Source organism: Phaenicophaeus curvirostris, unplaced genomic scaffold (genome assembly GCF_032191515.1).
Source record: "Phaenicophaeus curvirostris isolate KB17595 unplaced genomic scaffold, BPBGC_Pcur_1.0 scaffold_44, whole genome shotgun sequence".
NCBI lineage: Eukaryota > Metazoa > Chordata > Aves > Cuculiformes > Cuculidae > Phaenicophaeus > Phaenicophaeus curvirostris.
The window spans coordinates 274,289-289,598 of NW_027206667.1; the positions used below are offsets into that span (position 1 = coordinate 274,289).

The 15,310-nt window shown below is 60.6% G+C and overlaps 2 protein-coding genes across 4 annotated transcripts in view; both read right to left on the minus strand.

Moving 5' to 3' along the window:
• Window positions 1-1,330: 1,330 nt before the first annotated feature.
• On the minus strand, window positions 1,331-10,361 carry LOC138733887 (class II histocompatibility antigen, B-L beta chain-like). Of its 3 annotated transcripts, none has more exons than XM_069881399.1 (5): window positions 10,093-10,361; window positions 4,070-4,339; window positions 2,593-2,874; window positions 2,410-2,516; window positions 1,331-1,418 (listed from the first exon to the last, which is right to left on the minus strand). In XM_069881399.1, the coding sequence occupies exons 1-5, from the start codon at window positions 10,307-10,309 to the stop codon at window positions 1,410-1,412; spliced, it is 885 nt and encodes a 294-aa protein (XP_069737500.1). In that variant the 5' UTR covers window positions 10,310-10,361; the 3' UTR covers window positions 1,331-1,409. The 3 variants fall into 3 exon arrangements, with proteins under 3 accessions (XP_069737500.1, XP_069737498.1, XP_069737499.1); XM_069881397.1 differs by lacking the exon at window positions 10,093-10,361 and adding an exon at window positions 7,672-7,940; XM_069881398.1 differs by lacking the exon at window positions 10,093-10,361 and adding an exon at window positions 5,507-5,775.
• Window positions 1,391-15,310, minus strand: part of LOC138733889 (class II histocompatibility antigen, B-L beta chain-like) — a 31,612-nt gene continuing 17,692 nt past the window's right edge. Inside the window, exon 5 of the mRNA XM_069881401.1 lies at window positions 1,391-1,418. Coding sequence (XP_069737502.1) covers window positions 1,410-1,418 — 9 coding nt within the window. The 3' untranslated portion in view covers window positions 1,391-1,409. The remainder of the gene's footprint in view (window positions 1,419-15,310) is intronic.

The window sequence follows — 15,310 nt, forward strand, 5'->3', positions numbered from 1 at the left end:
ATGAGGATGGGGAGGTCCTGGAACAGGTTGCCCTGGAAGGTTGCATCTGCCCCATCCCTGGAGGGGTTCCAGGCCAGGTTGGATGGGGGACTGGAGCCCCTGATCCAGTGGGAGGTGTCCCTGCCCAGGGCCAGAGGGCTGCGACTGGATGAGCTTTAAGGTCTCCGCCAACCCAAACCATTCTATGATTCTGTGACTCTATGACTCTACGATAATAACACGAAAATCAGTCCTTGGGAAGGAAAAGAATGTTGGAAAATTTATAGATGGGAAATCTCTTCAGTCCCAGCTCTGGTCTCGCTGCCCACGGCTGATGGAGGGCCCAGGCTGGGTGAGGGATGCTGGCTTCCCAGAACTCCCAGCATGGGATGGGTTGGGTTGGAAGGGACCTCCAAGCCCATCCCGATCCTCCCCAGGCCATGGGCAGGGACAACTCCCACTGGATCAGGGGCTCCAAAGCTCCTCCAGCCTGAAGCCCTCCAGGGATGGGGCAGCCCGGGTTTCTCTGGCTTCCTGGGCCAGGGCCTCCCCTCCTTCATTCCCATCCCTTCTGGTAGGAAAAGGCCCTGGGGCGCTGGTCGACAGCGGCCCAACAGGATCCAGCAGTGGCCCCGGAGGCCCAGGTGGCCACCAGCATCCTGGCTGGGGTCACCATGGGGTGTCCAGCAGGCACAGGGATGGAATCGTCCCGTGGGGAGGCCGCACCTGGAACCCTGGGGTCAGTTCTGGGCTCCTCACTCCAAGAGGGACCTGGAGGGGCTGGAGAGCGTCCGGAGAAGGGGATGGAGACCCTGGGAAGGGACGTGGTTTGGGAGTGACCTCGGGTCAAGAGTCGGATTGGATCTGGAAGGACTTTTCCCACCCAACCCATTCCAACGTTCCCTGGTTCCAAGAGGGACCTGGAGGGGCTGGAGAGCGTGCGGAGAATGGACCGGAGCTGGGAGGGGTGTGGAGAGGCCAGGAAGGGTGTGAGGGGTCTGAGGGGGCTTTGGTGTGGAGAAGAGGAGCTGAGGGGAGACCTCGTCGCTCTCTGCAGCTGGCGGGGAGGAGGTTGGAGCGAGGTGGGTGCTGGTCTCTTCTCCCAAGGAACAAGGGATGAGACGGGAGGGACCGTCCTCCAGTTGGGCGAGGGGATGGGGAGACGTGAGCTGCACCCACAGCTGGATCCCAGTGCCCCCCAGTCTGCCCAGCTCAGCTCCCAGTGCCCCCCAGTCTCCCCATCTCCCTCCCAGTCCCTCCCAGTGTCCCCAGCGAGGTTGCAGTGAAGCCCCCAGTGCAGCTCTCAGTGTTTATCAAGCATCGAGGCAGCAGCGGGGGGGCTGGGGGGAGCCCGCAGTGGGGCAGGTGGGGGTCGGGGGGCTGGGGGGCACGGACGGCGCTGGAGCGGCTGTGCAGGAGCTGGGGTTCCTTCAGGAGCTCTGGGGGGGAAAGGGAGGAGATGAGGGGGGCAGGGACCCCAAACCCCAGGGAACCACCACAATCCAGAGACCCCCAAACCCCAAGTGCCCCCAAACACCAGGAACCCCTCAAACCCCAGATACCCCCCGACCTCATGGACCCCCAGTCCCTACATCTCCACAAGCCCTTGGGATCTCTCGAGGTCCTGGAACCCCCAGACACCTGAGGGACTTTCCCAAACCCCAGGGACTCGGGGACTCAAACCCCAGGGATCCCCCAAACCCCATGTGCCCGCAAACCTGGAGGATACCCAAGTCCCACCAAACCCCAAGGATCCCGAAACCCTAGAAACACCCAACGTCCCAGATCCCTTAAACCCTAGGGACCCCCAGACTCCAGGGACCCCAAAACCAAAGAGAACCCCAGATCACAATGACCCCCCCCCCCAAAGCCCCAGGCCTCCCCAGGACCCAGTGATCTCCCAGACCCTAATGACTCCCCAAAGACCCAGGTCCCCACAGACCCTAATGACGCCCCCAGACTCCAATGACTCCCCAAAACCCCAGATCCCCCCAAGACCCTAATGACATCCCCAGACCACAATGATCCTCCAAACTCCAGGTCCTCCCAGACCCCAACGACCCCCAAGACCCTAATGAACCCCCAAACCCCAGGAGTCGCATACCCCAAAGACCCCCTCCCAAATCCCAGGTCCCCCCAGACCCAATGATCCCCCAGACCTCAATGACCCCCAAAAGCCCCAGATGCCCCCAAAACCCAGTGAGCACCAAGAACTCAAGGGCCCCCCAATCCCCACATCCCCACCAAACCCCAGACGCCTCAAACCCCCAGATCCCACCAGATCCCAAAGACCCCTGAAATCCCAGGTCCCCCCAGAACCCAATGAACCCCCAGACCCCATTGACCCCCAGACCACAATGACTCTCCAGACCCCTATGACTCTCCAGACCCCTATGACCCCCAAACCCCTGCCCCCTGTCCCCCACTGACCTTGTTGCGGCCGTAGAGGACGAGCCCTAGTGCCATGAAGACGAAGCCCAGCACGAAGCCCCCCACCCCCGTCAGCATCTTGCTCCTGGCGCCGTCCGCCTGCAGCTCTGCGGGGCCGAGAGCAGGGGCTCAGGGCTCGGGGGGCCCCGTCCCACTCCCCCTGCCCCCAGCCCAGGCTCTTACCCCACGCCTGGGTGATGGGGCGCTGCAGGCTGGCGTGCTCCACCTGGCACGTGTAGGTGTCCCCGCGCTGCGGGATGCTTTCCAGCATCACCAGCACCTGGTAGGTCCAGTCTCCGTTCTGCATCACGTCCGTGGACACCACGCCCTCCACCTCCTCCTGCCCGTTCTTGAACCACTTCACCTCGATCTCGGCGGGGTAGAAATCCGTCACGGCACAAACCAGCCTGTCGGGCTGGGGCAGGGAGCCCGACTGCACGGGGTGGATTTCCACCTGGGGCTGCACTGGGGGAGAGCGCCAGAGAGCTGCCCCGGGGCTGCTAGAGCCCAGGGGCCACCCAGCCTGGACCAGGGCTCGCCCTCTGCTCCCCAGACAGGGGGCCGGGGGCTCGTGGGGCAGGCCGGGAGGCAGAGAGCACAGAGGGGCTGCTGGGAGAGGGCTCCGACACCCTCAAGACCAGCCGGAGCTCTCCAGGGGTGAGAAAGCATGGAATGGCGAGGCTGGGAAGGACCTTGGAGATGCTCAAGCCCACCCAGAGCTCTCCAGGTATAAGGAACCAGAAAGCAATGAATTGTGAGGTTGGGAAAGACCTTGGAGACCCTCAAGGCCAACCAGAGCTCTCCAGGTTAGAGGGACTGGAAAGCATTGAATCAATAATTTGGGAAAGACCTTGGAGACCCTGAAGCCCAGTTGGAGCTCTCCATGTACGAGGAATCAGAAAGCATTGAATTGCGAGGTTGGAAAAGAACTTGGAGATCCTCAAGGCCACCTGGAGCTCTCCGGGAGCAAGAAACCATTGAATCACAATGTGGGGAAAGACCTTGGAAACCCTCAAGCTCAGCCTGGAGAAGCTTTACAGCAAAGAGGAACCAGAAAGCATTGAATCACGAGGTTGGGAAAGACTTTGGAGACCTTCAAACCCAACCAGTACGAGCTCTCCAGGTACGAGAGACCAGAAAATATTGAATCGTTAGGTTGGGAAGGACCTTGGAGACCCTCAAGGCCAACTGGACGCGGCCACTGCTAACCCAGATCTCCGAGCACTTCATCTGCCCGGCTTGGGAACCCCTCCAGGGATGGGGACTCCACCACCTCCCTGCGCAGCCGTTCCAGGGCCTGAGAGCCCTTCTGGGGAAGAAAGTTGTGCTGCCGTCCAAGCCGAACCCCTGTGGCCACCACCCAGCCCCGTCCTCGTCCAGCGGGTCGGTCTCTTCTCGCCAGGAACAAGCGATGGGATGAGAGGAACCCCCTGCGGCTGGGCCAGGGGAGGTTTGGGCTGGAGACTGGGATGTGGGCAGGGCCGGGAGCTGGACTGGAGGAGCCCTGGGGGTCCCGTCCAGCCGCGGCCGTGGTGGGGCTGGGGGCCTCGGGGAAGGGCGCGGGGGCTCTGCGCGAGCGCGGCACGGACACGTGCTGCCCTCCTGCGCCCGGGGGCTTGGCTCGTGCCCGACCCCCGGAGAGGGGCTGCCACGCGCTCACCTCGACGATCCACGGTGAAAGAGGAATACACCTCGTAGTTGTGTCGGCAGAACCGGTCCACTTCAGCCCGCATGGTCTCCAGGATGTCCTCCTGGCTGTTGAAGTATTTGGCATCATGCTCGCCCAGGGGGGTGTCGGCCACGTAGACCCCCACATCGCTGTCGAAGTGCACGAACTGCTCCCGGTTGTAGATGTATCTCTGCACTAACCTCACCCGCTCGGTGCCGTTGGTGAAGCAGCAGTCGCCTTTAAACTGGTATTCGAAGAATCCTGTTGGTGCAGAGCTGGGGTGAGGAGCCGCTGCCCCTTCCCCCTCCAGCGCCCAGCGATGGGGAGGGTGGGAGGAGTCCCGGGGACCCCCTTTCAAATCCATCCCTTCCCTCTGGATCCACTCCCAAAATCTTGGTACATACCTTCCCTCTGGATCCATCCCTTCCCTCTAGCTCCACCCCTTCCCCCTAGCCCCATACATTCCTTCCAGGTCCCTCCCTTCCCCCCAGCTTCATCCCTTCCCCCTAACTCCATCCCTTCCCCTAGCTCCATCCCTTCCCTCTGGATCCATCCCTTCCTTCTAGCTCCACCCCTTCCCCCTAGGCCCATCACTTCCCCCTAACTCCATCCCTTCCCCCCAGGGCTCTGCCTGGGAACAGCTGAGGCGCCCTCGGGGCTCCCTGCCATTGGCCCACAGCTTGGAGAGCTTCTCCTGCCCCAGCTGCCCCGTCCTTCTCCTCCGGGGGCATCTCTTCCCCTGGATGCACCACGGCCCTCTGGATCCATCCCTTCCCCCTGGATCCATCCCTGCCCTCTAGGTCCATCCCTCCCCTCTGGCTCCATCCTTTCCCCCTGGATCCATCCTTTCCCCCTAGTTCTATCTCTTCCCTCCAGGTCCATCCCTTCCCTCTAGCTCAATCCCTTCCCTATGGACCCATCCCTTCCCTCTAGGTTCATCCCTTCCCTCTAGCTCCATCCCTTCCCTCTTAGTCCATCCCTACCTCCTAGTTCCCGTCCCTTCCCCCTAACTCCACCTCTTCCCCCTAGCTCCATTCCTTCCCTCTAGGTCTGTCGCTTCCCCCTGCCTCCATCCCTTCCCTCTGGATCCAGCCCTTCCCTCTAGCTCCTTCCCTTCCCTCTACCTCCATCCCTACCACCTGTCTCCATCCCTACCCCCATCTCCATCCATTCCCTCTAGCTCCATCCCTTCCCTCCAGCTCCATCCCTTTCCTCTGTCTCCATCCCTTCCCCCTAACTCCATCCCTTCCCTCTCGATCCATCCCTTCCCTCTGGATCCATCCCCTCCCCAGGCTCATGTCCGGGGACCCCCTTTCCCCATGCCACCCCCTGTCCCCCTGGCTCGCCCTCGCGGCCCCCCAAGCCGGGGTTGGGCTCCGGCCCCCCGGCAGCGCCCAGCACCTCCCCACGCCGTGGGGCTGAGCTCACCTCGGCTCTCCTCGCCGGCAGCCCCGTGGGCTCCCAGCGCCACCAGTGCCACCAGCACGGCCCCAGCTCCCAGCACGCCAGCAGCCCCCATGGTGCTCCCGGCACAGAAGGCAGAGGTGCCGGCACCCCCGAGCCAGCCGCACTCTGCCCCAGTGCTGCCCAGTGGCGCCACTGGCAGTCCCAGCGCGGCCCAGTGCGCAGCGCAGCTGGGCAGCATCACTCGTCTCCAGGCAGAGGCGCGGGCGCGCGGCCGTCCGTCTGTCTGCTCCTCAGGGTGCTCTGGGCCGGGGCTCTGCCTGGGAACAGCTGAGGCGCCCTCGGGGCTCCCTGCCATTGGCCCACAGCTTGGAGAACTTCTCCTGCCCCAGCTGCCCCATCCTCCTCCTCTGGGGGCATCTCTTCCCCTGGATGCACCACTGCCCTCGGGATCCATCCCTGCCCTCTGTGTCCATCCCTTCCCTCTGGATCCATCCCTGCCCTCTGCGTCCATCCCTTCCCTCTGGGTCCATCCCTTCCCTCTGGATCCACCACTGCCCTCTGGATCCATCCCTGCCCTCTGGATCCATCCCTTCCCTCTGGGTCCATCCCTGCCCTCTGTCTCCATCCCTTCCTTCTAGATCCATCCCTTCCCTCTGTCTCCATCCCTGCCCTCTGGATCCATCCCTTCAGGCTGGATATTAGGAAAATTTTTTCATGGAAAGGGTCATTGGGCACTGGAACAGGCTGCCCAGGGAGGGGGTTGAGTTTCCTGGAGGTGTTTAAGGGATGGGTGGACGAGGTGCTGAGGTTTAGTGGCCGACAGGAATGGTTGGAGTCGATGATCCAAGAGGCCTTTTCCAACCTGGTGATTCTATCATTCTGTCTCGTTCAGTCCATCCTGTCTGGATCCAAGCCTTCCCTCTGGGTCTAACACTTGCATCGGGACCCATCTCTTTCCTCCCATCTTATCATTTCCCTCTAGGTCCATCACTTCCCTCTCGGTTCATCCCTTCCCTCTGGATCCATCCCTTCCCCCTGGATCCATCCCTTCCCTCTGGGTCCATCACTTCCCTCTAGGTCCATCCCTTCCCTCTAGGTTCATCCCTTCCCTCTGGATCCATCCTTTCCCTCTGGATCCATCCCTTCCCCTTTCAACATCTTTATCAATGACCTGGATGAAGGCATCCAGGGCACCCTCAGTGACTTTGCAGAGGACACTAAGCTGGGAGGAGCTGCCGATCTCCTGGTGGATTTTGAGTCTCCAAAGAGATCTGAACAGGCTGGAACGCTGGGATCCACCACTTCCCTTGGGGTCAATCTCTCCCCTCTAGATCCTGTAATTCCCTCTGAATCCATAGCTTCCCTTTCAATCCATCCCTTCCCTCTGGATCCATAACTTCATTTTCAATCCATCCCTTCCCTCTGGCTCCAACCCTTCCCTCTGGGTCCATCTCGTCCCTCTGGATCCATCTCTTCCCTCAGACCCCACCCTTCCCCCTAGCTCCATCCCTTCGCCCTAGCTCCATCTCACCCCTGCAGGTCCATCCCTTCTCTCTGGTTCCATCCCTTCTCTCTGTATCCAACACTTCCCTCCAGGAGAATCCATTCGCTCCAGGTCCATCCCTTCCCCCTGGATCCACCCTTTCCCCCTAGTTCTATCTCTTCCCTCCAGGTCCATCCCTTCCCTCTAGCTCCATCCCTTCCCTCCAGATCCATCCCTTCCCTCCAGGTCCATCCCCTCGCTCTAGCTCCATCTCTTCCCTCTTAGTCCATCCCTGCCTCCTAGTTCCATCCTTTCGCCCTAACTCCATCTCTTCCCCCTAGCTCCATTCCTTCCCTCTAGGTCTGTCACTTCCCCCTGGCTCCATCCCTTCCCTCTGGATCCAGCCCTTCCCTCTAGCTCCTTCCCTTCCCTCTACCTCCATCCCTATCTCCTGTCTCCATCCCTACCCCCTATCTCCATCCCTTCCTTCCAGCTCCATCCCTTCCCTCCAGGTCAATCCCTTCCCCCTAGCTCCATCCCTTCCCTCTGGATCCATCCCTTCCCCAGGGTCATGCCCGGGGACCCCCTTTCCCCATGCCACCCCCTCTCCCCCTGGCTCGCCCTCGCGGCCCCCCAAGCCGGGCTTGGGCTCCGGCCCCCCGGCAGCGCCCAGCACCTCCCCACGCCGTGGGGCTGAGCTCACCTCGGGTCTCGTCGCCGGCAGCCCCGTGGGCTCCCAGCGCCACCAGTGCCACCAGCACGGCCCCAGCTCCCAGCACGCCAGCAGCCCCCATGGTGCTCCCGGCACAGAAGGCAGAGGTGCCGGCACCCCCGAGCCAGCCGCACTCTGCCCCAGTGCTGCCCAGTGGCGCCACTGGCAGTCCCAGCGCGGCCCAGTGCGCAGCGCAGCTGGGCAGCATCACTCGTCTCCAGGCAGAGGCGCGGGCGCGCGGCCGTCCGTCTGTCTGCTCCTCAGGGTGCTCTGGGCCGGGGCTCTGCCTGGGAACAGCTGAGGCGCCCTCGGGGCTCCCTGCCATTGGTCCACAGCTTGGAGAGCTTCTCCTGCCCCAGCTGCCCCGTCCTTCTCCTCTGGGGGCATCTCTTCTCCTGGATGCACCACTGCCCTCGGGATCCATCCCTGCCCTCTGGGTCCATCCCTTTCCTCTGGATCCATCCCTTCTCTCTGGATCCATCCCTTCTCTCTGGATCCAACTCTTCCCTTTTCAACATCTTATCAATGACCTGGATGAAGGCATCGAGTACACCCTCAGTAAGTTTGCAGAGAACGATAGGCTGGGAGGAGCTGTCCATCTACTGGAGGATTTTGAGGTTCCAAAAGGATCTGAACAGGCTGGAACCCTGGGATCCACCACTTCCCTCTGTTTCCATCTCTCCCTCCTAGATCCTTTAATTCACTCTGGATACACCCCTTCCCTTTCAATCCATTCCTTCTCTCTGGGTCCATCTACTTCCTCTGGACACATCCCTTTCCTCAGATCCTTCCATTCCCTCTAGGTCCATCCCTTCCCTCTTCATAAATCCATTCCCTCTAGGCCAATCCCTTCCCCCTAGCTCCATCCCTTTCCCCGAGCTCCATATCATCCCGGTAGGTCCATCCCTTCCCTCTCATTCCAGTCCTTCTCTCTCCATCCAGCCCTTCTCTCTCGGTCCATCCCTTCTCCCACCGTTCCCACCATCCCACACACTCTGGTGTCGCTGACAAACTCACTGAGACGCCCCCAATCCCACTCTCGGTGTCACTAATGACAATAGTGACGAGGGTGACAGGACCGTTCATAGTGACAGAGATGGAGATGATGGTCGTACCCATCATGGTGCTGCTGATGCTGATGGGGATGGAGATCATGGAAGGGTTTGGGTTGGAAGGGACCTCAAAGCCCATCCCCTTCCAACTGCTGCCATGGGCAGGGGCAAATCCCACTGTCCTTGAACCCTGCAGGGATGGGGCAGCCACCCCTGCTCTGGGCAACCTGGGCCAGGGCCTCCCCACCCTCACAGCAAATCATTTCTCCCTAAGATGTCATCTCAATTTCCCCTCTTCAAGCTGGAAACCATTCCCCTCATTCCATCCCTGCACTCCCTGACCCAGAGCCCCTCCCCAGCTTTCCCGGAGCCCCTTTCTGTACTGGAAGCTCCTCAACAAGGCAGGAGAACCCCAACTCTCACCAGCCCTCGCATCATCCCCGTGGCCTCCTCTGGCCTCTCCCCAAAAGCTCCGTGTCCTCCCTGTGCTGAGGGCTCCAGAGTTGGACTCGGGCTCCAGGTCGGGTCTCCCCAGAGCCAGCAGAGGGGCAGGATCCCCTCCCTCCTGCTGCTCCCCCGGCTTTGGATGCAGCCTGGGACACAGAGGGTTCTGGGCTGGGAGCCCACTCTGCTGCCTCGTGGGGAGCTTCTCCTCCCACAGCACCCCAAGTCCTTCTCCTCAGGGCTGATCCCGATCCATCCTCCACCCAGCCTGGCCTTGGGCTTCCATTGCCCTGGCCCAGTGCAGGACCTCGCCCTTGGCCTCCTTGGACCTCATGAGGTTCACCCAGCCTTGACTCTCCTGATCGTCCATGTCCCTCTGCATCCATCCCTTCCTTCAAATCCCTCCCTTCCCTCTGGATGCATGCCCTTGCTCTGGATCCACTCCCAAAATCTAGATTCAACCCTTTTCTTCGGACACATCCCTTCCCTCTAGCTCCATCCCTTTCCTCTAGCTCCATCCCTCCCCTCTGGACTCGCCATTACCTTCTGGGTCCATTACCTCCTATGAGTCCATCTCTTCCCTCTGGATCCAGCCCTTCCCCCTAACTCCATATCATCCCTCTATGTCCATCTCTTCCCTCTGGTTCCATCCCTTCCCTCTGGATCCAGTACTTCCCTCTATGACAATCCATTCTCTCCAGATCCATCCCTTCCCCCTGGATCCATCCTTTCCCCCTAGTTCTATCTCTTCCCTCCAGGTCCCTCCCAACTCATCCCCAGGCTCATGCCCGGGGACCCCCTTTCCCCATCCCACCCCCTCTCCCCCTGGCTCGCCCTCGCGGCCCCCCAAGCCGGGGTTGGGCTCCGGCCCCCCGGCAGCGCCCAGCACCTCCCCACGCCGTGGGGCTGAGCTCACCTCGGCTCTCGTCGCCGGCAGCCCCGTGGGCTCCCAGCGCCACCAGTGCCACCAGCACGGCCCCAGCTCCCAGCACGCCAGCAGCCCCCATGGTGCTCCCGGCACAGAAGGCAGAGGTGCCGGCACCCCCGAGCCAGCCGCACTCTGCCCCAGTGCTGCCCAGTGGCGCCACTGGCAGTCCCAGCGCGGCCCAGTGCGCAGCGCAGCTGGGCAGCATCACTCGTCTCCAGGCAGAGGCGCGGGCGCGCGGCCGTCCGTCTGTCTGCTCCTCAGGGTGCTCTGGGCCGGGGCTCTGCCTGGGAACAGCTGAGGCGCCCTCGGGGCTCCCTGCCATTGGCCCACAGCTTGGAGAGCTTCTCCTGCCCCAGCTGCCCCGTCCTTCTCCTCTGGGGGCATCTCTTCCCCTGGATGCACCACTGCCCTCGGGATCCATCCCTTCCCTCTGGGTCCATCCCTGCCCTCTGGGTCCATCCCTTCCCTCTGTGTCCATCCCTTCCCTCTGGATCCATCCCTGCCCTCTGGGTCCATCCCTTCCCTTTTCAACATCTTTATCAATGACCTGGATGAAGGCATCCAGGGCACCCTCAGCGACTTTGCAGAGGACACTAAGCTGGGAGGAGCTGTCAGTCTCCTGGAGGGTTTTGAGTCTCTAAAGAGATCTGAGCAGGCTGGAACGCTGGCATCCAACACTTCCCTCTGGGTCAATCTCTCCCCTCTAGATTTGCTAATTCCCTCTGAATCCATAACTTCCCTTTCAATCCCTCTGGGTCCATCCCTTCCCTCTTGCTCCATCCCTTCCCTCTGTGTCCATCCCTGCCCTCTGGATCCATTCATTCAGGCTGGATATTAGGAAATTTTTTTCATGTAAAGGGTCATTGGGCACTGGAACAGGCTGCCCAGGGAGGGGGTTGAGTTTCCTGGAGGTGTTTAAGGGATGGGTGGACGAGGTGCTGAGGTTTAGTGGCTGCCAGGAATGGTTGGAGTCGATGATCCAAGAGGCCTTTTCCAACCTGGTGATTCTAAAATTCCATCTCATTCAATCCATCCTGTCTGGATCCAAGCCTTCCCTCTGGGTCTAACACTTGCATCGGGGCCCATCTCTTTCCTCCCATCTTATCATTTCCCTCTAGGTCCATCCCTTCCCTCTAGGTTCATCCCTTCCATCTGGATCCATCCCTTCCCTCTGGATCCATCCCTGCCCTCTGGATCCATCCCTTCCCCCTGGATCCATCCCTTCCCTCTGGATCCATCCCTTCCCCTTTCAACATCTTTATCAATGACCTGGATGAAGGCATCCAGGGCACCCTCAGCAACTTTGCAGAGGGCACTAAGCTGGGAAGAGTTGCCGATCTCCTGGTGGATTTTGAGTCTCCAAAGGGATCTGAACAGGCTGGAATGCTGGGATTCTTCACTTCCCTCTGGGTCCATCTCTCCCTTCTAGAATCTATAATTCCCTCTGGATCCATAACTTCCCTTTCAATCCATCCCTTCCCTCTGGATCCATAAATTCATTTTCAATCCATCCCTTCCCTCTGGCTCCAACCCTTCCCTCTGGGTCCATCCCGTCCCTCTGGATCCATCTCTTCCCTCCGACCCCACCCTTCCCCCTAGCTCCATCCCTTCGCCCTAGCTCCATCTCACCCCTGCAGGTCCATCCCTTCCCTCTGGTTCCATCCCTTCTCTCTGTATCCAACACTTCCCTCCAGGAGAATCCATTCGCTCCAGGTCCATCCCTTCCCCCTAGATCCACCCTTTCCCCCTAGTTCTATCTCTTCCCTCCAGGTCCATCCCTTCCCTCTAGCTCCATCCCTTCCCTCCAGATCCATCCCTTCCCTCCAGGTCCATCCCCTCCCTCTAGCTCCATCTCTTCCCTCTTAGTCCATCCCTGCCTCCTAGTTCCATCCTTTCGCCCTAACTCCATCTCTTCCCCCTAGCTCCATTCCTTCCCTCTAGGTCTGTCACTTCCCCCTGGCTCCATTCCTTCCCTCTGGGTCCAGCCCTTCCCTCTAGCTCCTTCCCTTCCCTCTACCTCCATCCCTACCACCTGTCTCCATCCCTACCCCCTATCTCCATCCCTTCCTTCCAGCTCCATCCCTTCCCTCCAGGTCAATCCCTTCCCCCTAGCTCCATCCCTTCCCTCCGGATCCATCCCTTCCCCAGGCTCATGCCCGGGGACCCCCTTTCCCCATGCCACCCCCTCTCCCCCTGGCTCGCCCTCGCGGCCCCCCAAGCCGGGGTTGGGCTCCGGCCCCCCGGCAGCGCCCAGCACCTCCCCACGCCGTGGGGCTGAGCTCACCTCGGGTCTCCTCGCCGGCAGCCCCGTGGGCTCCCAGCGCCACCAGTGCCACCAGCACGGCCCCAGCTCCCAGCACGCCAGCAGCCCCCATGGTGCTCCCGGCACAGAAGGCAGAGGTGCCGGCACCCCCGAGCCAGCCGCACTCTGCCCCAGTGCTGCCCAGTGGCGCCACTGGCAGTCCCAGCGCGGCCCAGTGCGCTGCGCAGCTGGGCAGCATCACTCGTCTCCAGGCAGAGGCGCGGGCGCGCGGCCGTCCGTCTGTCTGCTCCTCAGGGTGCTCTGGGCCGGGGCTCTGCCTGGGAACAGCTGAGGCGCCCTCGGGGCTCCCTGCCATTGGCCCACAGCTTGGAGAGCTTCTCCTGCCCCAGCTGCCCCGTCCTCCTCCTCTGGGGGCATCTCTTCCCCTGGATGCACCACTGCCCTCTGGATCCATCCCTGCCCTCGGGATCCATCCCTTCCCTCTGGGTCCATCCCTGCCCTCTGGGTCCATCCCTGCCCTCTGGATCCAGCCCTTCCCTCTAGATCCATCCCTTCCCTCTGGGTCCATCCCTTCCCTCTGTGTCCATCCCTTCCCTCTGGGTCCATCCCTTCCCTCTGGGTCCATCCCTGCCCTCTGGGTCCATCCCTGCCCTCTGGATCCAGCCCTTCCCTCTAGATCCATCCCTTCCCTCTGGATCCATCCCTTCCTTCTGGGTCCATCCCTTCCCTCTGGATCCACCACTGCCCTCTGGGTCCATCCCTGCCCTCTGGATCCATCCATTCAGGCTGGATATTAGGAAAATTTTTTCATGGCAAGGGTCATTGGGCACTGGAACAGGCTGCCCAGGGAGGGGGTTGAGTTTCCTGGAGGTGTTTAAGGGATGGGTGGACGAGGTGCTGAGGTTTAGTGGCCGACAGGAATGGTTGGAGTCAATGATCCAAGAGGCCTTTTCCAACCTGGAGATACTATCATTCTGTCTCGTTCAGTCCATCCTGTCTGGATCCAAGCCTTCCCTCTGGGTCTAACACTTGCACCGGGGCCCATCTCTTTCCTCCCATCTTATCATTTCCCTCTAGGTCCATCCCTTGCCTCTGGATCCATCCCTTCCCTCTGGGTCCATCTCTTCCCCCTGGCTCCATCCCTTTGCCCTAGCTCCATCTCATCCCTCTAGGTCCCTCCCTTCCCTCTAGGTCCATCCCTTCCCTCTGGATCCATCCCTTCCCTTTTCAACATCTTTATCAATGACCTGGATGAAGGCATCCAAGGCACCCTCAGCGACTTTGCAGAGGACACTAAGCTGGGAGGAGCTGTCAATCTCGTGGTGGGTTTTGAGTCTCCAAAGGGATCTGAACAGGCTGCAACGCTGGCATCCACCACTTCCCTCTGGGTCAATCTCTCCACTCTAGATCCTATAATTCCTTCTGGGTCCATAACTTCCCTTTCAATCCATCCCATCCCTCTGGATCCATGCCTGTCCTCTGGATCCATCCCTGCCCTCTGCATCTATCCCTTCCCTCTGGGTCCATCCCTTCCCTCTGGGTCCATCCCTTCAAGCTGAACATTAGCGAAAAGCATCTCATGGAAAGGTTCATTGGGCACTGGCAGAGGCTGCCTAGGGAGGGGGTTGAGTCACCTTCCCGGAGCGGTTTAAGGGACGGGTGGACGAGGTGCTGAGGGACACGGCTCAGTGATTGATGGGAATGGTTGGACTCGATGATCCAGAGGGTCCTTTCTACCTACTGATTCTGTGATTCTGTGATCCTCCTCTGGGACTTCAACCACCCCGACATCTGCCGGAAAAGTATCCCAGCAAGCTGGGGGCAATCCAGGAGACTCCTGGAGTGCATTGAGGGTAACTTCTTAGTGCAGCTGATAGAGACCCCCACCCGAGGAGATGCAAAACTGGACCTGGTGGTCACCAATACGAGCGAACTGACCAGCGACATTAGGATCGGTGGCAGCCTGGGCTGCAGGGATCGGGCACCGGTGGAGTTGAAGGTCCAGAGGGATAGAATCCTAGAATCATAGAATAACCAGGTTGGAAGAGACCCACCGGATCATCGAGTCCAACCATTCCTATCAAACACTAAACCATGTCCCTTAGCACCTCGTCCACCCGTCCCTTAAACCCCTCCAGGGAAGGTGACTCAAGCCCCTCCCTGGGCAGCCTCTGCCAGTGCCCAATGACCCTTTCTGTGAAGCAGTTTTTCCTAATGTCCAGCCTAAACCTCCCCTGGTGGAGCTTGAGGCCATTCCCTCTCGTCCTGTCCCCTGTCCTTTGGGAGACGAGCCCAGCTCCCTCCTCTCCACAACCTCCTCTCAGGGAGTTGCAGAGAGCAATGAGGTCTCCCCTCAGCCTCCTCTTCTCCAGGACAAACACCCCCAGCTCTCTCAGCTGCTCCTCTTCTTCTCCAGCCCCGTCACCAGCTTTGTTGCTCTTCTCTGGACTCGTTCCAGAGCCTCAATATCCTTCTTGTGGTGAGGGGCCCAGAACTGAACACAGGATTCGAGGAGCGGTCTCCCCAGTGCCGAGTCCAGAGGGAGAAGAACCTCCCTGGACCTGCTGGTCACGCCGTTTCTGATCCAAGCCAAGATGCCATTGGCCTTCTTGGCCACCTGGGCCACTGCTGGCTCATGGTCAGTCGCTGTCAACCAACACCCCCAGGTCCCTCTCCTCCAGGCAGCTTTCTAGACAGACTTCTCCTAGTCTGGAGCTGCTCAGAGTTGTTGTGCCCCAAGTGCAGGACCCGGCATTTGGCCTTGTTAAACCTCATCCCATTGGTCTCAGCCCAGCAGTCCAGCCTGTTCAGATCCCTTTGGAGCCTCCCGACCCTCCAGCAGATCCAGCTTCCACACAGCTTAGTGTCGTCCACATACTTGCTAAGGGTGCACTCGATGCCTTCATCCAGGTCATTGATAAAGACATTGAACAGGGCTGGACC